Source organism: Alligator mississippiensis, chromosome 1 (genome assembly GCF_030867095.1).
Source record: "Alligator mississippiensis isolate rAllMis1 chromosome 1, rAllMis1, whole genome shotgun sequence".
NCBI classification, from domain to species: Eukaryota; Metazoa; Chordata; order Crocodylia; family Alligatoridae; genus Alligator; species Alligator mississippiensis.
The window spans coordinates 126,475,256-126,498,970 of record NC_081824.1 but is presented as its reverse complement, the minus strand read 5'-3'; the positions used below and the strand labels follow the sequence as shown (position 1 = coordinate 126,498,970).

At 43.3% G+C, this 23,715-nt stretch overlaps 1 protein-coding gene across 6 annotated transcripts in view; it reads right to left on the bottom strand.

Annotated features, from left to right (window-relative positions):
* ADGB (androglobin) overlaps positions 1 to 23,715 on the bottom strand; it is a 299,037-nt gene that overhangs the window by 194,428 nt on the left and 80,894 nt on the right. For all 6 annotated transcript variants that reach the window (XM_019488363.2, XM_019488361.2, XM_019488358.2 and 3 more), the window contains 4 exons: positions 23,092 to 23,220; positions 10,180 to 10,274; positions 4,668 to 4,842; positions 2,100 to 2,190 (listed from right to left, as the gene is read on the bottom strand). In XM_019488363.2, the coding sequence (XP_019343908.1) occupies positions 2,100 to 2,190; positions 4,668 to 4,842; positions 10,180 to 10,274; positions 23,092 to 23,220 (490 nt within the window). The remainder of the gene's footprint in view (positions 1 to 2,099; positions 2,191 to 4,667; positions 4,843 to 10,179; positions 10,275 to 23,091; positions 23,221 to 23,715) is intronic.

Below are 23,715 nucleotides of genomic sequence, written 5' to 3'. Positions count from 1 at the left end.
GAAGAGAGCATGCAAGAGGTACCACTGGTCTGTCTATAACATCTAGGTGAAATCAGTGAACAGTACTGACTCAGTCATTCAGTAGTCTCCCTACAGAATCTGGCTAAAGTAGTGACAAGAGGCCATGAGGCCCAGTAAGCTGAGACAGGATCTGATAGATGTTCTGGGGCTCAAGAAGAGATCTGAAACCTGTATTGCAGCAGAAATGCTGTCACAAGCTGTTGCCTAGAACTGATTTTGTGAAGTCCCTAACTTGTGTTAACATGACAGTGTTCTCGTGCCAGTGAATATAGCAACTGGCAGAATGCCTTAAAGACGAAGTTCAAAGTTGAGGCAAGAGGCCTTTTATTAAGCAAATCTTTAGAGGCAGGGTTTCTTTCTAAGTATAAGCACACTTTTAATTAAAAATTTTGATCCATCGCCTGACTAGTACATCCTGTTGATGACAGAAAATGGAAGTTGTTTTTCCATGTTTTCTTTTCCATTTAAATAGTGTTGAACAGCAATTCTATGCACCCTGTACTTCAGGAAGAACATATGTAGCTATTTATGTGAATTCTTCTTACAGTTGTGCGGGCCGGGCCGGGTTGGGCCCTGGGCCCTTTTCATCGCTCTGCACGTGGGCTGTGGCTGGCAGCCCGGGCAGGCCGGGTCGGAGAGGGCGGGCGCCGAGCTAGAATTAGGCACAGACACTTAACGGTTGATTTTAAGATTGTTTACTTACACCGAGATGGTCGCGGTGCAGGCTGAGAACTTGCTTGAGTTGCGGTTACAACAGACAACACGAACACACGTGGAGTTTGCAAGGCTCCACGCAGACAAAACTCGAACAATCACGTGGAGTTTGCTAGGCTCCACGCAGACAAAACTCCGGATGTCCAGGACAAGCGCACATAAACTCGTCGATACGTCTTATAGAAGGCTCCGTTTGAAGATGGGAAGAGGTGGGCGGTGGATCAGGCCGCCAAACTCCTCTGAGCAACACACAGGGTTTCTATTACCCTGCCGCGCACACCCAGAGCCCCCACGAGATGGATGCGGAGTCCTCTTCGGCTTGGGTGGAAACTGCTCAAGCCTCTTATACGGCTAGCAGGCCAATCGCTAGCCGCCACGTGGGAATAATTTAGCACTAGCCAATTGCGGGGCACGAATTTGCATACGACGAGCAGGAACTCTTTGCACCATGCATTTCTGTGTTGCAAAGAAAATGCACCCTGCAAAGGCCGCTGCAAAGTGGTGGGAACACACCTTTGCACGCGGGTTCTCTGCGCAGCAGAACTCCTCCGTGCAATGAAGCTGTAAACCCATGGAGATAATTCTTAGTGCCGAAGCACACACAAAAAATCAGACCTTTGGGTCATGACAACAGTATCATGCAGGATGCTACAAAGGAGGAACTGAAGGAAAAAGTGGGCCTCTGCCATCTGCATGCAGTTGTAAATGAACTAATAAAGCCAATTTTCATATACAATTAACGTACGTGACCAATTTCAACTAACACCTCCATAATTGAGGGAAATAGTCATTTAATATTTAATAACTCCTCAGATTCAGGAGCTATATAGGTCATTTTCATTATAAATCTCCATTTATCAATGCTATAATAAGAAATACAGGGGGGAAACAACCAAAAGAGAAGTAACTACTATAAGAAGTTCCTAAGCATGCTATAGGACTTGATCTAAAGCCTACTTAAATCAGAACAAAACCACTATTGATTTTGATGGGCTTTGAGTTTTGTGCCTTCAGACATTTGTGCGTATGATCAATGTTTTGAGGCTAAATCTGGTGTCTGTTAGGAGAAGGAAGAAGGGAACAGAACTTTCAGGCACAATGCCTGAAATACTGTAGGAAAGGTAAACGGCAAAACATCATTTTAAAAAAGAACATGTTCTCATGCTGTTACATGTCAGATAAAACCTACAGACCCTTAAGTGAGCAATTAATTTATATAAGCATATACTGAAAGCATAAAGGAAGGCTTTTTTGTTTATATTGCTATTATTCAGAACTTAAAACTGGACTGTTAACACTATATTATAACAGCTAAGTGAATACATATAAATTCCATTACTGTGCAGAAAGTTTAATGTACTTACACATCCGTGGGCACTGTGATAACATTAAGTCTGTAATTCAAAAATGGACTGGCAATTTCAATATGCTGTTCGGATTTCTTCACTATAGGCTCTGAAAAAAAATGTTGTAAAGCCTCTTATGTGTGCTAAGTAATGAAACAGTGACATTGTTCAAAGTAATATTCACAAATAAAGGTTAATACCAGGCTATTCTTGGTATAATTCAAGCTAAGATGTGGCATATTAGAAAAGTACATAACTTGTTAAAGTTCCAATTCATTATACTTTTTGAAAAATAATTTATTTTTGGACATATGCTTTACAGAATACACCAGGAGTTTTGAAATACGATTTCACAGTATCATTTCTGTTCATGAGATCCGTTTAAAACCTTCATTACAGCTGACTTGCTCTAATAGTATCCTGAAAGCAATCAAACCAATAGGACCAAATCTTGATAGCATTGTTCAATTTTTATTTCAGTCTAGCAAGAACATTCCAGCTGAGATCAATAAAGTTTGACTAATTAAGATATTAGATTTAGATAGATGCACTGAAAAATGTACGTAAAGCATAAAATAAATATAATAAAATACTTAATGTGTAAAAAGAAGTCTTCATTCATACCAAGATCTGCATGAATGCTGGGTCAGATTCTAATGCTGAAAATCCATTAATGTATCCACCGTTTTAGCACACTGTAATCTGACCATTAAGACTGAGTCATAAAAAAGCACCAAGGAAGAAGAGGACCAATCCACCTTTTGCATTAAGTTTTTCAGGGCCTCTAGTAGGGTTCCTAGGACACTTGGAACCACTTGTATTGTATAAGTATTACTTTTATATCAGCCCTGGTTTGATCAATCTGATTGCCCTTGCGTGCAAGTGTTCACAGGGCTTAGGTCACCCTAAAAATGGGATGCCTGATAAGAAGTTATTCACTTCAGAGGTAAACTAACTTTAGATCAATAAGGGGTAGACCTGACCTAGTGAATGCCTGCATGCATTCACAGCACAGCCCCGGGGCTGGGAAAGGCCAGCCACACACCACAGCCCCAGGGCTGTGCTGTTCTCCCCGCACACCGTCCCAACCTTGACAGGGCTATTTTTAACCCTCCCCCCCAATAAACTCCCCTCCAGACAGGGTAGCTCCTCCCGCAGACCTGCTGGCCCTCTTCAGCAGACCTGCCAGCCCCTACTGGATGTGCCAACCTCCTCCCAGCCCCACCAGTCCCCCCCTTTCCTCTGGCTGCTCATGCCACGCCCAACAAATGGCAAACCCCAATGCCACTCCTGGTTTAGGTGGCCTAAAATAAGATGCTTAAACCTCAGGCAGGCCCCACAAATGCTTGTTTGCCCCCTGGTAGTGCTAGGAAAATATGACATGACATACAGCTGTTCAAGTGCCCAGTCATCCACAGTGCTACAAAGCAGAGCAAGAGCATGTACTGTATGTGTACAGAAATTCCAGAGTGCTTTGTGGAGGACCTGAGCTAGCTTTTGTACTAGAAGCAGTATAGGCATATTGGTGCAGTATTCTGCCTGATCTAATTACCCTTCTTCTTAAGGATAAAATGTTGCCTAACGTGACTATCCTGTATTCGTTATGATCTGGCTTATTTTGTTGAATACAAAAGTTGTCAAAAGCATGTCTAAAGCTAGCTTGGGTATCCATCTCCAAGCAATGTAGTTATCCCCTAAAACACAGACCAATTCTAAGGGTATATTTACCTTAATATTTAGGGTTGATCAAGGGCAACTTTCACTCAGGCAGAGCCATATGAGCTACCACTCCCCATCAATGTGTTATTTTGCAACCTTCCCCAAAACCATCTACATTATGCTTCTTGTTCCTCAGGGAGAGCCCTCCTAAGAATTTGTTTGTTGTCTCTCTTTCTGTACTTGACTAGGTACAACCAGTAGAGGGCTGGAAATCAAGAACAGGAAATCTAGAAATTGTTGACTGAAGATGTCCTGTTCTTATAACCTGCAGTATCTTCCAAACATCCTGCAGAGAGAAGTGAACTAAGAGGGAGGCTCAGCTTTGTACCTAGAAATTTCAGGGTCAGGCAGCTACTACTGGATGTCAGTCTTAGAGTTTTTCAGTGTAGATGGTCTGTAGTTTAAATGGAGGTCACAAGGTCAACACTAACTCTCTGTACACAGATAACCTAGTATGTAAGGAGCCCCAATGCTGGCAGTAGGATTATTCACATACTTAAAGGTAAGTATATTTAAGTGCTTTTCTGACTCAGTCTCAGAATGCTCCTATAGCACTATTTATTTGCAGTTTTTGCCTTTTCAGTTAGGATGTGGCTAGGTCAATCACTGGCTCTCTCTAATGTAGGTTTGGGGATTTCTTAAAAACATTATGAGCTATCCTTCTACTCAGACATAGACATACATCTGTATGAAAGAGTGTGTGGATGGGAGAATAAGAGAGAAAAAGAAAAAGATAAAAAATAAGATGTTCATTCCTGGAATTATGCTAGAATTTGTCCAAATACACATTCATAATTGTGACACCAAAAACTTTAATGGGGATTTACTGCTAATTCAAAGTAGTTTATGAGACTTGAAAAAGCAAACCTTGGGCTTCATCTGTCACAATGGTTTCTTTTTTTTGGCGGAAAAGTTTCCATTGAGGGATTGGTGATGGTTTTGGTGGCACTATCAAAGGACAGGACCTAGTTCTGGTCACCAGCACAGGATGACTATATATATGAGAAAGGCCATATTGCCTCAACTTCTCAGAAGAATCAGCCTACAAAACAAAGAGAGATCATCTGAATGAGGGCAAGCTCTCTTTTCTAATAGACCTAAACAGTAAACACCAAATCTTAGTAAATATTTTTCTCTGGGTACTAAATAAGCAAGAAAAATTCAGTTGGCAACTTCTTTCCAAACATTTTCCAAACATTTTCTAGCAAAGATGACTATTCAGCAGAAAAGTATAATAGTACATTTATAAGTGTTTACATTTTTTTTTTTACTTTTCATACTGAAATTTATGCTACAAAAGGTGTTTAGTTAATATAATATATATAAATGTATGCTTTCAGGCTCTTTTGATAAACACAAAGTAAGGTAGAATATAAAGCGAGAAAGGTTGACAACACTTTAAATCCTTTCTTCTAAAGCACTGGCTTCTGCTTTATATTGAGTCATATAGTAAGGTACAGTTCTACTGAGAAACTGGTCATTTATGTGGTTTGTAAAAATCTCTATGGGGTAAAATGACTCTGTGGCTATTTTTTTTCTTTAAATGGGATTAACCCTTAATCTCAATTTTTACTTTAGAAAACTCATTCATGTATAAAGTACTAAACTTGGCTCTTACAGTCAGAACTTTTAAGAACAGCTCTAGGCCATGGAGAGATGCAATGCTTGAAGTGCTCTGAACACCTCTGAAGTGCTTCAAATAGTGAATATAGAGCTATTCATAACTCAACAAACACTTACCAGTGTGTTTCTTGACTTATGAATATCCATTGTTTCTTGAGTTATGAATTTTACCAGTGTAAAATGACCAGTGTTTAAAAAACAATCCTCAAAAATTAGGAACATCTTTGAAGTACTTCCTTTTGAAACATTTCTTGAAAGTTCGGTATGCTCTAAGAAACAGAAAGGGGGGTTGCTCAGTCCTCCAGCATCCCAAAGTGCTTTGCTACCTTCCATCCCCCATGAGGGGAAGAGGGAAGAGTGGGGTGGACCACCAATGAGCATTCTCCTGTATGCTTAGCCATCTTCGGCAATCTGCAATGCCCAGGAGGCACAAGAAGAATCCTCTCTGGGTTCTGGGAGGTGGAACCTTCAGGACTGAGCAACCTGTGGCAGAGGTGAGGGGTGGCAGGTAGGGGCCATACATCTGGATGGCACTAAAATGCTCCATATCTGAAGCATTTCAAATTGGAGTAGAATGCAAAACACTTAAAATGTACATCTGTCCATGACTTTATATATGGGATTGAGGGATGTTCACTCCATAAAAACTTACTGTCTAATATTTAAGCTATTCCTTCACTACTTAATGTTCAGTTTTAATATCTGTAGATATATTATCTGTAGATAATATTCATAGAAACTCTTCTATGTTTCTATTTTACAAACATATCTTTTAATGCTTAGTAAAGACACCACCAATACTCTTTAAATGCACTTATCAGACAGCATTCTTCACCATTCCTGCTTATTGCCTGTTGTCCCTGTGACTATAAACTAGAAATCCCACAAGATTACTGTGGCTATGTTTGTTGGCATGACTGAGAAGGGAGCAAATCAACTGAGAATGAAAAAAAAAATCGACAAACCATTTCATTTGACAATTGATTTGGACAGATAATTCATAGAAGAGGGGCCTGGTGGCATACATATTCAAACAGACATAAGTTATATTACCTGTGTTTAAAATGATTACAAGGGAACTATTCTAACTGTTTTACTGTAGAGGTTAGCAGTCAACTGTTGCCTAAAATACATCCTAGAACAGTTTTCAAATATTGATATTTTTTCTTTTCCTTTAAAAAAAAAAAACTTTCAGAAGGCAGCCAAATATAGCTACGGGATGCTATAGAAACACACTCCCTAACAAGGCTGGACAAAATAGAAAATGCCAAAATCTTTGGGGGAAGTGCTGACCCCCAATGAAGTCAATGACAAAACAACCATTGACTTCAATACAGCTAAGCTTTCATCCCAATAATTCAACTAATATTCCAAAATTTAATTATAGTCATTGGTAGATTCCTTAGACCAGGGGTCAGCAACATAGCCCGCAAGCAGGTTCTGGCCAGTGGAGCCATTGGATCCATCTTATGGGCTTTCTCTGTGCCCACGCCCATGATAAGCAGCAAGAAACTGCACTAGAGCCAGGCAACTTCCAGCTGTAGGCACTGCCACTACTGCTTTTTCCCTCTACTTCTAGCTTCTCCCCAGCTGTAATGTGGACACACCTTTTAGCTGGTGGGGAGCTGTTTCAGGGCCAGGGAGCTGCAAACTGCTGCTGCCATTCTCTCCCCTGATTGTGCCGCCGCCCCCCATCTCGCCCCCCCACTGCCCACAGTGCGAAGAACAGCAGCAGCAAAAGAGATGCAGCTTTCAGTTGCCCAGCCCTGGCTCTGCTCCACACTGGCTGGAAGCTGCACACATCCCAGTCCCCATTTCCCAGCTGGGGCACGAGTGCAGCTCCCAGGTGCCAGGCCCTGGCATGGGCACAAGCAAACGGGCCAGCCACTGACATCCTGCAGCAGCAACCCAGCCTGCATCAGCCCGAAGCTGGGTAGTCCTGGCTTGAGGCTTGAGAAAAGTTGCCAGCTCCAGCCTTAAACAACAAATGCAGCTTGAACTCAGCTTGCCCCAGTGAGATCCAGAAAAAAATACTCTTGTTTCTCTAATTAAGTTCTCTTAAGCTGCATACTCCCATGATTCATTATAAAATGACTATGTCAGACATCTAGTGACTTGTCAGTCTCACCCCATCTGGACTATCAAGCCTCTTTTTCAATAATCTCTTTGTCCTTAGAGACTGAGGACAAGTTTGGAAATCAGTTCCCTTAAGGCCGGAGAGAATGTAAATACTAAGCTACCACTTCCAAACTGCTTTCTGATGACTATTATTTTCTTATTACTATGTTAGATGCAACAGTGTAAAACAACTTGAATTATACAGTATAAAATTATAGATGACAAAGTGGTCCTTATAGGAACACAATATAATTTAAACAAAGAATATAATCCTGGAATCAAGTGGAATTAAACACCAATCTTTCAGAACATTTTAGAAAAATAACACCATACATTTCCTTATTCTATAAAGACTACTTGCATTTAAGTGGTCTAGTTGCCAGCTACAGAAATCAAATTGAAAAAAAGAATCTGTTTTTATTTCCACAAACACAAGCTATTATTTCAAGAATTCTTTCCTCTATCGTTGTAAATAGCTTTTGGGTTGCTTGAATGATTAATTGCAAAAATAAATTCAAATTCCCGCTGCTTCTCCTCCCTCTACCCTCTGCCAAAGTATGGAATACTACATCTAGTATCCATTTACTTTCATCAGTCATGACATTCACAAGTTAAATGAACATTTACTGGCTATTTTCTGTTAATATATTATTTTATTAGAAAGTATACTTCAAATGATTAATTAATCTTCATTCTAAAATATATATTTGTTCACATTTTCTTATTTTGCTTTTTATAAATATTAATGTATTTAGTATAATTAAAGTAAGTCTTTAATTTAACAAGCTTTAGTCCAAATTTTCATGACCTCCATGACCATAAAAACTTTAAATAGAGGGAGTCAAGAATATAAAATTGACTAGATAAAAACTGACAACACTGACAAGTACAGAGTAATGCACTTGGGGAGGAAGAACCAGCAACACACCTACAGGCTGGGGAACTCCCTTCTTGCCAGCATTGAGACAGAAAAGGATCTTGGAGTCATCATTGATGCCACAATGAACATGGGCCGACAGTGTGAGGACGCGGTCAGGATGGCCAAACATACCTTGTCGTGCATCCACAGATGCATGTCAAGCAGGTCCAAGGAGGTGATCCTCCCCCTCTATGCGACATTGGTCAGGCCACAGCTGGAGTACTGCATCCAGTTCTGGGCGCCGCACTTCAGGAAGGATGTGGCCAGCATGGAGGGGGTCCAAAGGAGGGCCACCGCATGATCAGGGGTCAGCAGGGCAGGCCCTATGAGGAGAGGCTAAAGGACCTGAACCTGTTCAGCCTCCAAAAGAGAAGGCTGAGAGGGGATGTAGTGGCAGTCTGCAAACTAGTCAAGGGGGACCAGCAGGCATTGGGAGAGTCCCTGTTCCCCCGAGCAATCCCAGGAGTTACAAGAAACAACAGACACAAGCTAGCGGAGGGTAGTTTCAGGCTACACATTAGGAAGCGCTATTTCACTGTCAGGGCGGCTAGGATCTGGAACCAACTTCCAAAAGAAGTGGTGCTGACTCCTACCCTGGGGGTCTTTAAAAGGAGGCTGGACGAACATCTGGCCGGGGTCGTTTGACCCCAGTACTCTTTCCTGCCACAGCAGTGGGTCGGACTAGATGATCTCCTCAGGTCCATTCTGACCCTACCAACTATGAAACTATGAAAAACATAAATTATCAAGACTATGGTAGCGAAAAGGAAGACAATATAATTAAATGTTGAAGGCAGGCTAGATTTCCACCCTACAGACTAACCATAATATATATTAAGATACTATTACATTTTAAGATACTTATTTTGTACACACACACATACACACACTTTCAAACTTCTGCAGGCTTCAGCCATGTTAGTCTTAATTTAATACTAACACAGCTAACTGCACCTCCAGGATTAAATGTATTCAGAAATAAACAAAACCAAATACACATTACCAGGTGATTTGTTCTTTGGTTATGAGTTTTTTTACAACATACATTTTATTAAATAAGAATCTTAGGCCCGCTATACACATTACAGATATTGTGCAATTGAACTGGTTAATTGTACAACTACCTTAAGAACAGCTGTGTGTGCAAAGTAGCTATCACAAGATAAAAGGCTCCAACAAGCTATAAAGTTAGACCTGAAAAATGTGTACTATGTTTATAGCTGGTTGCTACTGAGCTTTAATTTGCACATGTAGCAGGGTTTCCCCTGTGGCTCCCAGCTGCAGGGTTGCACTATGCCCAGCCTGAAACCCCTGAGCCCTGGGGATCGCAGCTGCTACCATCCCCAAAGCTTGGGGGTGCGCAAAACCCCAGGGCCCACATGCGCAGCTGGGACCAAGAGCCCCATCAGACACAGGACTCTTGCTTCCCGCTGTGCCTGACTCCCATGGCTGGAAGCCCCCTTAGCAAGGGGGGATCCAAGCTGTGAGAGCCTGCTTCTTGCCAATGCAGGGAAAGCCCAAGATTGGGCGAAAAGGCATGACTATGACTAGATCTAATGCACAGTCACACAATCATGCTTCCTGCCAAGCATGCCTGGTATGGCAGGAGGCGTGACTGTGTGGATCACACACTAATTCCAATCACACCTTCACCTGTACATGTAGAGGGGGCCTTAATTGTAAAATAGCTGTTATTTTTCTGAGACCATAAAACCTTACCATTTGTGCTAATGCAAAGATATTTTCGTCAAACAAATGAAGAGGTATACAGTTAGCATACACCACCATTTGTGGCTGTGTTGGCACTGAAGAGCCTAGAAAACAAAGACAGATATTAGAACTTCTGAGAACTGAACAAAGATAAAATAACTTTTGAAAAACATAACACCAAATGATTCTAATTCCCAGTGCAATACTATCCTTCTACAGTATGGTTGAAATATTACATTTGGGAGAGATGCTTAAAAACTACACAGAGGAATCTGTTAGAAAAGCCCTGCTGGTTTTTTTGTCCATGACAATTTTGCACACTAGCACCTTTTAAATACATTGTTTCACACAAAACATTGCAGGAGGACCTTCTTCAAAAAAGCTACAGGTCAAGAGATAACTTTTGGTGTTTGGGCTGGGGGAGATTTTTCTGGCAGATGCTAAGATAATAGTATTGTCATAGTAAAGAGCACAGTATAAAAATCTAGACAGAACAGATAAAAATGTATAGACAGACAATTTCCATTTCTAATATTGGATCTTACAAAAATTAAAAAAAGACTTTAGGGAAAAATTTGTGAGAAGCATGCGAGACACTTGAAATCACTGTGAAGGAAAGTTTAAAAGATATCATGACTTTGTAATATAGTTCTTAAATCATGGACTACAAAACTGACTCAAAAACAAAGGGTTCATAATAAATTCCATAAAATGTCTTTTACGGACATGTTTTGTTCTTGTTCTGATATTTCAGCCTGTAAGGAAGGCTAATGACTCTCCCATGCTTGTGGAAGATAGATCAGGGATGGGCAAAATAGAGTCCATGGGCCGGATCTGGCCTGCCAAAGGATTTTGTCTGGCCTGCGGCAGGGTCCTCAGCACCAAGCAGCATAGGTGCAAAGAGAAGCCCAAGCTGTAGCATGTGTGGCTGGTTCTGGTGCCCCTGGGTACGCAGCAGGCAGGGGCAGTGCAACAGCCAGACTCTACCTCCTGGTAGTCCCCGCAGTGGCGGCTCCTTCTAGCTGCCACTGCCAGTGTCTGCCACTGGGGGGGTGTGGAACTTGCCCTTGCTACCTGGCACCACAGCCCACCCCAAATGAAAGGGAATCAGTCTATGGAGTCTCCATGGAGACTGACCTGGGACCTGTGTGGGTCAGGTTTGCAGCTAGGCAAACAAGATGGAGCTGTGGGTGGGCAAGGAGCAGTGTCCAGGAGCAGGATGCCTTTCGCCACCCACCCGTGGCCCCATCCCATCCACTCAGCCACATGCCCTGCCTGCGTAGGACCCCAGGATCACCAGGTGGTGAAAGTGCAGGGCCAGGGACCAGGACAGAGCAGTGATTCACTCCCTGCATGCCCCTGCCTGTGGAACCAATGCCTGTTGCAGGAATATGCGGGGAGTGGCTTGTTGCTCTGCCTCAAGCCCCTAAGATAGATGGGCATATCAATTTATGTGTGTGTGCATGTGTGTGTGTGTGTACATATATACACACACATACAATTTTCAAAACAAATAACATTTTAGTTTATACTGACAAGAAGTGGCTAGAAAATATGTGCAAGTGGACAGAGTATATAGCTTCCTCAGAGATTTCATACTCCAATGACCTGAAGGTTATGTGCAGATTCAAATCTATTTGAATAGCTCTGGTTCTTGAACAATCTTTCTAAAACTCTTTAAATTCAGCATCTCCGTCAAATACGTTGCTTCTGCATTAGAACTACTTTCCAGTTGGCCTTTATTATTTTTTTCCACATGTTTGTGACTCCAGTGCTAACCATAGCTGTTATGTTAGCTATGGGTTTCATTTATGTAAAAGCAAGGATGTCATCTGGGTGTGATCTCAGTCCCCTGCAGACATTTCTGATCTGCTACAAAAGCAGCACCAAAAGCTCCCTATGTACAACATGTTACAGAACAGTAAGTGCCATAAATCATTCTAATCTCATCTCATGTGAGAAAACAAGTACTTCACTGACTACCAGGTGGAACCTAAAGCTGCAATCCCCAGTCCAGATGGGTTGTGAAATGACATGTCTAGAAGGCACAGAATAAATTATTAGAGCATGGAAATCATTAGCCAACTGCTGTATCATATCCACTTTATTCATATTAGTGGAATATTAAAAAGAAACTGCTTTTTAGAAATGCAACAATATTTGCTTATTTTTTCACTGTATTAAAAACCATCAGATGAAAATGTTATCTATGACACTTTATATGACACTAAGTATGCTGCTGACTAGCATAAAATCAAAGTCTGTGATTTTGGCTAAAACAGAAAACATTGCTATATGTGAATTATTAGGTGAAATGTCTGCAGACCATGATATTGGTAAATGCTTAGATTCAGTACTGCCTATCATTAGATAGGTCACTGAGGACTTAAGAATTGCACAGTTAGCAGGAAAAGATGTCAGATCTTAGCAGGCACACCATTTTGCTCTTTTATAAATTCTGTCACAGAAAGGTAATATGAGCTATGCATTTGGACCAAACTGTCCCCCTTTACCATTGGAACATTACCAGAATTAGGTCAAGTAAGGCTTCTCCATTAAACTCAATTTAGAGGCCTGGCCAAAATTTTAGTGTGTGTATGTATGGTTTTAGAGGCATTTCTCCCTGTTCACAGAAACAGGATGTGTCTTTGTGTTGTAAGTATCTCAAAATGATAATAACATACTTGAAAGATTTTCAGTACTAATAATATTAGGTTCTAATTTCAATCTGTGACTGAAAACTTTATTCTGAATAGAAAAAAAGCAAAATGGTGAGAACAAAGTTCTTTTTGTACATAATAATCATCTTAGGTACTTATATGGCCCTTATTACTATGGTCTCTGTGTGTCTCATAATCCTTTAAAGTATTTGCATTTCTCCAACCACTTCAAAGAAGTGGAGAAATACTATCATCTCCTTTTATACATGGGGGAACTGAGGCACAAAGAGATTGATTTACCCCAAATCACACCAAAAATCTGTAGTAAAATAGTCTTCAAAACCCTGCCTAGCCCCTTATCTATAGAAATATCATCCCTTTTGGGGCTGTTTGAGGTTATTAGAAACAGGGAGAAAAATAAAGAATTATCTAGAGCTTAGGCAGGGAAGAAGGCTGGTGATTGCCCAGTATGCACAAGGCAGGGCTAGAATCAAATGTAACTGGATACTGAGGATAGCAGATGGAATTATGAACTGCTGGGGGACATAGTATGCCAAAATGTAGGTTATTTCCATAAGGTGAGCAAACCCTTTGGTACCTGCCTTTACCAGGTGACATCTTTTCACTTTAAATAAGTATAAAACCTACTGATTAATTGTTAATAAGTTAAATGTGTTTAGTGATTAAAAATAACAATATTAACAGACTCAAGATACCAAGAGTTAAAACAACACAGGACAAATACTCAGAGTTCAATCATTCAAACAAGTTATTTTGCCGTTTTAGAAACAAAATATATATTTGTTAGAAGTCATTAAATAGCAACCTAGATAAGTTCATCTCAATGGGTGCGTCCAGACGAGCACTCACGTGCCACTTGCAGCGTCTCAAACCCCCTTTGAGATGCTGCAAGCTGCATGTGTGGGAACACAAAAACAATCCCCATGCAGCAAATTTGCAGCATGGGGTAAAATTAGACCCCTGGATCCAGGAGGCAAACCCCCCCCCCGCACCGCCAAACAGTGGAGCAAGGCATGGCCCAGGACCGTGCCCTGAAGCATCTGGAGGCTTGCTCCTCCACAGAGATGCTCTGGTAGCCAACCAGAGCATCACTATGGCTGGCCCTTGCCCCAGTGCTAAAGCACTCTACCTGCCCATGCGGGGCAAGCAGCAGCGCAGGCTGCAGGAACCTGGATCTGGCTTTGTGTCAGGTAAGTAAGATGGGTGGGAGGGAGGGGGGCTGGAGGAGGGGAGAGGGGACCATGGTGGGTGGCACCTGGCCCCAGTCCCTGATTGTTCCGCTGCCGGGTCCCAGCTCCCAGATTGCTCCCCCCACTCCCTAATCACTCCCCCGCACAGCCCCCACTCCCTCAATGCTCCCCTGCCCTGCCCCCACTCCCCAATCACTCCCCTGCCCAGCCCCTGCTCCCCGATCACTCTCCTGCACAGCTCCCTCTCTCTGATCGCTCCCCTACCTTCCCCTGCTCCCTGATCACTCCCCCTGCTCCCTGCTTGCTCCCCTGCCCGCCCCCCACACAGCACACACTCACCAGCAGTAGCAGTGGTGGTCAAGGCCACTCGGAGCCTCATAGCAGAGCCTCCCCTGCATGGTGTGGGGCAGTGAGGGGCAGCAGGGATTGGCTCCACCACCTGGCACCAGTGCTGCCACTGCCACATCACATGGGTGAAGCCTAGCTCAGCAGGGCACTGCCAGGTGCTGTCTGGCAGCTCCAGCTGTCCCCCAGAGGCTGGCACCACTCAGCCTGAGTGGCCCCAAGCTGCCAAACAGCCCACAGCACTGCGTGGCACCCTGCCAGCTGGGTTGCACTCTGGCAATACAGCAGTGGCAGCTCGGGTGCCAGGTGGCTGGGGCTGATCCCTGCTGTCCCCAACTGCACCGACAGCCCCTGCTACAGCCAGTGAGTACAGGGACGCTGGGGCCAGGCAGGGCAGGGATTGGGGGCTGGGACTTGTCAGGGGAATGAGGGGGGTGACTGGTGACTGGGGCCAGGCGGGGGGCCATGTGTCCTGCAGGAGGGAAGGTGGTAGCCCCTGCAGGGGGGCATGAGGTCCCTGTTGGGGGGCTTTGGCCCCTGTTGGGGGGGATGTGGCCCCTGTTGAGGGGTTGTGGCCCCTGTTGAGGGACTGTGGGCCTATGGGGGTGCAGCCTGTGAGCTGTGGGAGGGCTATGCCCTGCAGGGGGCAGGGGACACTTCTGAGAAGCCCCCCATAGGCTTCCCCACACACATAGTCCCCCCACAATCCACCCACAAACCCCACACCTCCAAGCCCCCCTCCCCCACCCCCCAGACCTCTCACCCATGTATCTGGCCCTGTGGGTCAGGATTGAGGGGACTGGGGTGGGTGGTAGACTGTGGACTGTGAGTGTCGGGGCAAGGGCAGGGGCAGAGCACTGGCATATCAGTGCTACTCAGTGATGCACATCCTGATGAGTGAAGAGGGTAGGGGCAGCTCTGATTTTTCTATGACAAAAAAGCCAAAAGCCAATGCCAAACTGTATAGATATTTGGAATTTATTTTATTATGAGGACAGAGGCACTGGTAGGCTCCAAATTGCTTTAGAATTGGAAATACATCAATAAAACATTGCCCAACTGATTTGATCGATCTCTCTCTCCCTCTCTCCCTCTATATATATATATGTCTAGTGGTCTTTTGTTTTACTTGGATTTGGGAGCATTTTACAGAGTGAGTTTGGGATTTTTTTATCAAGGATTTTGCAGTTTTTTAAATAGGTAACACTAGAATTCCTCCTAATGAGGCAAGTGGCAGGACCCAGACAGAGGAGCCTGCTCAGAGCTGGCACCTGGGACCCAGCTGGAGGAGGCTGACCTCCTGGCCACTTGGGACCAGGAGGACATACTTTGACAGTTCAAAGCAGGCCACCACATTGAGAACATCTTCCAGGTAATAGGTGCCCAGATGGCTGGGAAGTGGCACACATGGCAGTAGTGCTGCACAAAGGCCACCTGTGCAGCCGCAGGCCACTGGCAGCTGGCCCAGACGGGCAGATGCCTCTAATGGCCATGCAGTCCCCATCCGGGTCTGGCAGGTGTGCAGCCTTAGGGCCACATGCTGTCACAGGTGGCAACAGGTCACAGCCAGGCAGCAGCCCCCACTGCCAGACTGCTGAAGTGAATATAGGGTGCAGGGAACTCTCAGGGATGCTTCAGTAGTCCAGCTAGCACAAGGGGTAGTGTCTCCAGGTACCAATTGGCCGGGCCCCAGAAGCTCCTGAGAGTTAGTAGACCTGAGCTACTTGCCAAGGCAGCTTTTTATACTGCTGGGGCCAGCACAGGTGCAGCCCCAGCCCCAGCTGCTACTGCAGCCCCAACAGGTGCAGCAATTCACAGGTGCTGGCCCCAGCCTCTAGCTCCCCCTGGCTACAGATCCAGAAGAAGCCAGGCAGGGTTATTTTGCCCCAAGGGGCACAATTCGCTCCATACCAGAGCATGTGCGCTGAGGCAAAAAGCCCTGGCTCAAATTTGCACCACTTCTATTTGAGCTGCTGGACGCGCACATGCCTGTATGTGTGGACATGCCCAATAAGTGCAGGATCAGTTTGTTTATATTCCTCAAGATTTCTCCTGGTTAAGTGAAATCTTGTTCAGATGGAAAATCAGTTTGATACTGCTTCAAGGAAATATGTTTTATGCCTCCCTCATAAAGAAAGAATTGTAATAATACTCTGTTCCAGGACATGCAAGAATTCATAAATCTTGTGCAACCATGATCGACTTTATGATTCCGTGTCTGAATCTTTTCTACACTGTTAATGCTCCATATACAAACAAAGCTGATCCATGCCCAGCTATTCTGTTTCTGTCTTTTATACTGTCAAGTTCTGTAAATTTTCTCTCTATGAACAGTATTTGATAGTGGATTGTTTCAGTTGTCGCTTTTAGATGTTCTTGTAGCTGGCCAATGACACACCTGTCATAGTGGACATTTTTAATAAATTTCCCACATATGGATAACTCTGGAGATGGACAGAAGGCAGGGCAGGGCAGCACCTTTTCCTAACTCATTCGGAAAGGCATGAATCTCCATAGCCTACAGACTACTTTGGTATATAACAAACTAGTCTGTAGCCTATGAAAGTTTATGTTTCTGAATGAGTTAGTCTATAAGGTGCCACCCTGAGCTTGCCTTCTACCTAACTTCAGACTAACATGGCTTACTACCTTTGAAGGTAAATTCATCAAGCCCTTGACAAATCCTGACATATTGTAAATCCATTATAATATTTTCTTAGGACATTTCCTTACGAACTGATATCATACAGAAGCAGCTTCAATTCATCTTTGATCCAAAACATACCAAAGATGAGTAGGTAATCATGGAACAAAAATAACTCAAATGCAAAGAATTGAATGTATCAAGAGAGCTACAAAGACTCACATTAATATGAGCAGTGCAGTGATATATTGGTCTATGGGATCAGCACCAGTGAAAGGAAAATTGACATTATTGGCAATTGGTGATTTTTGGCTGGTGTAGCTAATAATGTCACTGATAAATGCCATGTTGCATGTGCACAGCTGCAGCATTCATGTGGCCAGGAATACAGCCCGGCAGCTTGCAGGACAACATATAGCTGGTAAGTCTGTGGCGGGGGGAAGGGGCATGAGGGAGGGAAGGGCTGTGGGCAAACAGATCGAGGTCCCCACGGTGAGAGGGAATGGGGCTGGGGCAGAAGCAGGGGCTGCCCAGCCGGGGCAGAGCGCAGGACTAAGCCATGAGTGGTTGTCTGGGAGATACGAGGGGAATGAGGAGGGAGGTGGCTTCCAACAGCTGTGTGCATACCCGAGGGAGGGAATGGGAGGCATGTGCCCCCCAGATTTGTGTGTGGGGTGAGGGCAGGCTGCCCACTGCAGGCTTAGGGCTGGGGGCTGCACTGGCCTCTTCCCAGTGGCGGGGCTAAACCAGAGCTGTGCTCGGGGTGGGTGGGGGCAGGGTGGGTAGCAGCAGTGCTGAGAGAGGGGCTACAGGACAGGCTACAGCCACCCCAAGATTCATTGTAGCCTCTCTCAACCCCCCCCCTTCCAGCACCACCACTGCCCACCCCGAGTGCAGCCCAGCCCAGCCCAGCCCAGCCCCCACCCCCGCCAGGAAGAGGCCAGTACAGCCCCTGGCCCTAAGCCTGTAGCAGGCAGCTCACCTTTAGCCCATGCACAAATCCAGGAGGCACAGGCCCTCTGTGCTTTCCTCAGGGGTGCGCACAGTGCGGGGAGTCGCTCACTCTCCCGGCCCCCCCACACCTCCCAGACGAGCCACCTGCAGCTCTGTCCCATGCCCCACCCAGCCTTAGCTGGGTAGTGCCTGCCCCAGCCCCATTCCTTCCCTCACCACAGGGGCCTCGATCTGCACCCCTATTCCTCTTCCCCCCACCATGCCCCTTCCCCACCACAGACTTACCAGCCAGATGCTACTCTCCAAGCTGCCGGTTTGCATATTGGCTATTGGATCGATATCAGCCGATATGATATTGGTCAAAAACAATCTTTAATTGGTTCACCCCTAATTAATACAAGATAACCATTACAATTAGGAGGAATGTATAGATACCATCTAAAAGCACCTACATAAGAAAAATTCCTTTCCATAATGTTACTAGGGCTGTGTTTGAAAAGAAACCTACTAAAAAGTGTTTAACACAACTTAAACCTCATTGGGCATGTCCCCATGACTGGAAAAGTGCATTTCCCTGCAGACAAGTATGCTGCTGCTACTTTTCCCCAGGGAATGCCCATGCACATGCGCTCTGGCACACAGCATGTTACCCCAGGTGGGGCAGGCGATGCTGAGGCCAGCACCTGGCAATCCTGGCCGGCAGCTGGAGTGGGGCTCCATCTGGCCAGGCTCTGGTTTCAGGCAGTGCATGCTACCGCCACATGGTCCACTTTTTCCTAGCATGGACTTTTTGTAGCACCAGAATCTCCCAATATCAATCTCCCCCTACCCCACACTGCTAATTAGCAGCACCAGGAACACCTGCATGTATGATATGTGTGGCGTGTAGTGCCGCAGATGGGTCTGTCCTGCTGCATACTGCATTTGTGCACTCGTATAGGCATTCCCTTCCACTCTCATGTCCAATGCTGTGGTCAAAAAAAATATTTAATACAATTCTCTGCTTTTCTTTGCAACCAACCAGTCTTACTGTCCTTTTCCACCACATTGCCTTCTACTTTAAAAACTGCAAGTTTAATTTCATTTGCTATTCTATTCTATTCCACTTCTTATCACATTCAGTTGTGAAATATTAGATCATCTATCCTTGACCGAACTTCTCTCAGGCTCTTTTTCATCATGGTAATGCTTCCAGAATACATTTTCATTTAGGCTCTGATCTAGCTTTCCTAGCTCTTTCTCCACACAATTCTTTAGATATTTTGGTATGGCTTCTCATTGGTCAAGAGTTTAAGCATGTGCTCACTGTCAAAAAACAAATCTGGTATGTGTTACTTCCATTGATAAAAACTTAAGAACCTAAAAATTTCCATTTACTGGGTCAAACCATAGGTTCATCTTGCCCAGGATCCTGTGTCACACAGTGGCAGAGAATAGATGTTCAAAGGGAGAGTGAACTAGGTATGACCAGAGTTTTTTCCACTGTCCCTCTCTCACTTGCAGCCACCAGTATTTAAGATTTAGGAAATTCTGATTCAGAGGCTGTATCCCTAACTCCCATGCTCAATAGCTACTGATGGCCCTTTCCTCCAAGAATTTCTCCAGTCCCCTTTTGAAGCTAGCTAAACTGCCAGCTTCTACAACATCTTGTGATAGAGTTCCACATTCAATTACATGCTGTGTGAAAAAAACTTCCTTTTGTTAAACTTACTACCTTCTAGTTTCATTTTGTGACCTCTAGTTCTTGTATTGAGAGAGAAAATAATAAATCTCTATGTACTTTCACCTCACCATTTATTGTATTATGTTGTAAACCCTGATCATTTCCCCCCTCAAGTATCTCTTCTAAACTGTACAGGCCTAGCCTCATTAGTCTCTCCTCATATGGAAGTCCCTCCACACCACTAATCATGCTTATTGTCCTTTTCTGTACCTTCTCTAGTTCTTCTGAGGTGTGGGAACCAGAACTGGGCAAATCCATGGATGCACTATAGATTTTATGAAGGGACATAATGATGCTTTCTGTTTGGTTTACAATTCCCTTCTTAATAAACCCTGGCTGAAGTTTACCTCCATCTTGGATCACTTCTACCAAGTGATTTCATTGTCCTGTTAAACTGTGCTGCATACAGAACAAAGTCTCTCACATGTTGTATACTATGAGTTTTCATTCCCTCTCTGAAATAGGCTAGGAACAAACTGTACTTTGATTCCATCAGAGTACAACCTGAATCAGTCTCCTCCCCCATTTTTTGTATCTATCTTGTATCATATACCATCAACTATCATTCGATGATTCTGCCTGTCTTTTTATTGGTCTGGCAGTTTCTAAAATTTCTCAATTACATGAGATTCTGCTTATGCCCTTCCATATTTTAACATATCAAAGAGGGCTAGAAATCTTTCTGGGAAAGGGAGCATACAGGTATTCAGCCTGCAGCTGCCCCATCTCCCCTACTCTCTGCACCTCCCCAAGACTGAGGAAAGTTGCTGATCCCCCACTGGTCAGCAGAAGCAGAGTGGTTGAAGCAGCAGGGCAAAGTCCCCTGCGTCTTCCCCAGACTGGGCAGTGACTCATTTGGGGAAACGACTTTGGTGTCTGGTCCAGTCCCCTCCTGGACTGGTCCAGGGGCGGGGGGGGAGGAGGCGTGGAGCAGTGGGACAAGGGCCCCTGCCCTTACCCAGATATCAACCTGGAAGATCTTTCTCCTGGAGGGGACATATATTCTCTGGGAGAAATTGTATGAACACTTGTATGCTCCTGGTTTCTGCTAGAAAAACAGTGATTCTTTTGTTAGAAATGAAGCTTGTATTTGAATACGACACACAGGTTTTTCCTTTTTTCTTCTGATCCAGTGGTGATCCATTCACACTTCTACAACTATTAAACTGAAGCATAGGATGAGATATTTTCTTGAACCAACTTTTAAAGGTTTAATTGCTTTATTCCATTAACAGTGAATATAAATCAGAATGTCAAACTAGGAAGCTTCATATCAGGCATTGATAACAAACAGCTTTGAAAAATCAGGTTAGATTTATACATATCAAAGTGATTTAAATTAACAATGTTAATAACAATTTAAGCAATCAAACAGGAAATCATTATTTAAATAACTGATTTTATTTTGTGTCTGTAATTTTAGTTTGTCTAAAAAGAAGATTGATTCACAGTGATTAGTAACCATTAAAATGTGCTGATTTGCAGCTAACAAAGTCTTTATACTGGATTTGTTTCATATGTTTGCTAACCAGGATGATGCCCTATACCTACACACATTTATTTCAGCAATTAAATTACCCTGTGGTGCCCATTGACCCAATGGGCCAGGTTCTATGGGCTGGGTCAGTAGAGGGGTTGGTCCATGGGTGCAATCTGCTGCACCAGATCTGGCCACAGAGTAACCTCAAGTGCTGGCTGAAACCTGTGTACCAGATTTGGCTGCAGAGAAACCCTGCATGTTGGCAATTAATGTTGCCACTGTTTCCCTGTGACATAGCCCTGCAGGCCAGATTTGGTCTGCAAGTTAGATCCTGAGCACCACTGATTTAGCCAAATATACATTTATTCAGATACCTAATTTTTTTACATACTTAAGTTAGTATACATCAAATGACATTTCTTACTCACTGGATAATGATTTTTTTTCCTTTTTTTTTTTTTTTTGCTTATAAAGCTGAATTTTGAAGGAAAATGGATTTTCATTTTAAGTGCATAATAATTATAATTATTACTATTGTCACTCAGTGGCGACAATCTGACTTGCACCATGGCCAAAAGGGACCTGGGGTAGTGATCAACCGTCAGATAAACATGAGCTGGCAGTGCAATGCTGTGGCCAGCAAGGCAAACAACACGCATTAACCATTGCATCTCGTACAAAACTAAGGAAATGATACTCCCACTGTACTCTGCACTGGTGAGACAACAGCTGGACTACTGTGTTCAGTTTTGGGCGCTGCACTTCAACAAGGATGTGGAAAAACTTCAGAGGGTTCAGAGAAGAGCCACCCGTATGATCAGGGACTTGCAAGACAAGCCATACAAGGACAGGCTGAGGGACTTGGGCTTCTTCAGCCTACAGAAGAGAAGGCTGAGAGGGGACTTGGTAGTAGCTTACCATTACATCAGAAGAGTACATCAAGTACTCGGTGAACAGCTGTTCACCAGGGCACCTCTGGGAAAGACCAGGAGCAATGGATACAAACTCCTGAAAGCTCACTTCAGGAAATACCAGGAAAAACTCCTTCACAGTCAGGGTGTCCGGACTGTGAAAAACTTCCTCCAATGGTGGTGCAGTCACCTACCCTGGAAATCTTCAAAAGGAGACTGGACAGTCACCTTGCTGGGGTCACTTGACCCCAATTGTCTTTATCTGCCTACTGCAGGGGACTGGACCCGATGATCTACAAGGTCCCTTCCAGCCCCTAACAATTTATGAATCTATGATTAGCAACAATAATAAATATATGTTAAATATCTGTTAAATGTGCTGAATGCATAAGGAAAAATAAAAAGCCTAATATGTTTTTCATTTAAGGCTTCTTTTCTGTAATTAATGAACAGATTTTTGCTGTTTCAAGAGTTTAGAAACAAGAATTACCTTCTCACACCTAATCTTTATTCCACAGTTGAAAGGTTACTAGATTTTTTTACCTTTTCTTCCCCTAATTCTTCTCTCACGTTTGCATATATAAAACACTGAACAGAATAAGCTGAATTATCTCAAATGAAAAAAAATATTCTGCAACTGCAGATCAGGATACCGCTGAAATGCTAGATTAGTACAATAACAGCCTCAGGTTCCAAAGCAACTCAGCAAATTCAGTGGTTTAATGTTTTTAAAAAGACCTGAGTACCATCTATGAACCATGCATTTTTAATTCAATATAAATGATTTTTAATAAATCATGGTGAGCTGCCTTAATATAGGTTATATAAATCAACAAATAATTTTAAATAGCTTTATTTTGAACAAGAAAAACATATTTAAATAAAAATACCAAAAAACCTCCAAAACACAGGTTAATATCTATCTTGTGCATAACACCAGGTTCTTAGTGGTGATTAAACTCTAATTTTACCTATATGAGATTTATAACTTACTTTCAACAAAGGACTGAAGAGAACTCCGAGTCTCTGTAAGGGTCCGTGCGGAATGAGGGGCTGATTTATTTTTTTCTTTTTCACCATCTTTACTTTTCTTTTTTACAATATCTTTTATTTCTGACTTTTCTATCAAAATAAAATAAAGATTACATATTTTCTTTCTATGAACTAGCTTTTAGTCATGCATCCTCACTCTATATGTTTTACTTATTTGCAGTATTTAAAATAATAGGACTTCAAGTAGTTTTTATTTTTTTTAAATAAATGAAGAGACAAATAATTCTTGCTCCAGTTTGAAAAGTGGAAGTAAAGATGAAAGATATAGTAAAAAGGAAATCTATGCTTTCACAACATAAAAAAGATTTTGTTGCTATTTTTACAATGAGAGAAATCTATATAAAATTAGTTAAGATGAGGAACTGGAGTTATCTCTATGGAGCCAATAAAAGCAAAGATGGGAAACAGACCACTTTAATTGTGGTACTTCCTAGTTTTTGAGTGCTTGTCTTTGCAGCCTTAATAGTGTTATTTTAATTGGTTGTGTGAGTTTGTGTCTATATGTATGGGACTTGTTATACCTTACACTGAGCCGCACAAACGTTGATTGGTCTTAGCACTAGC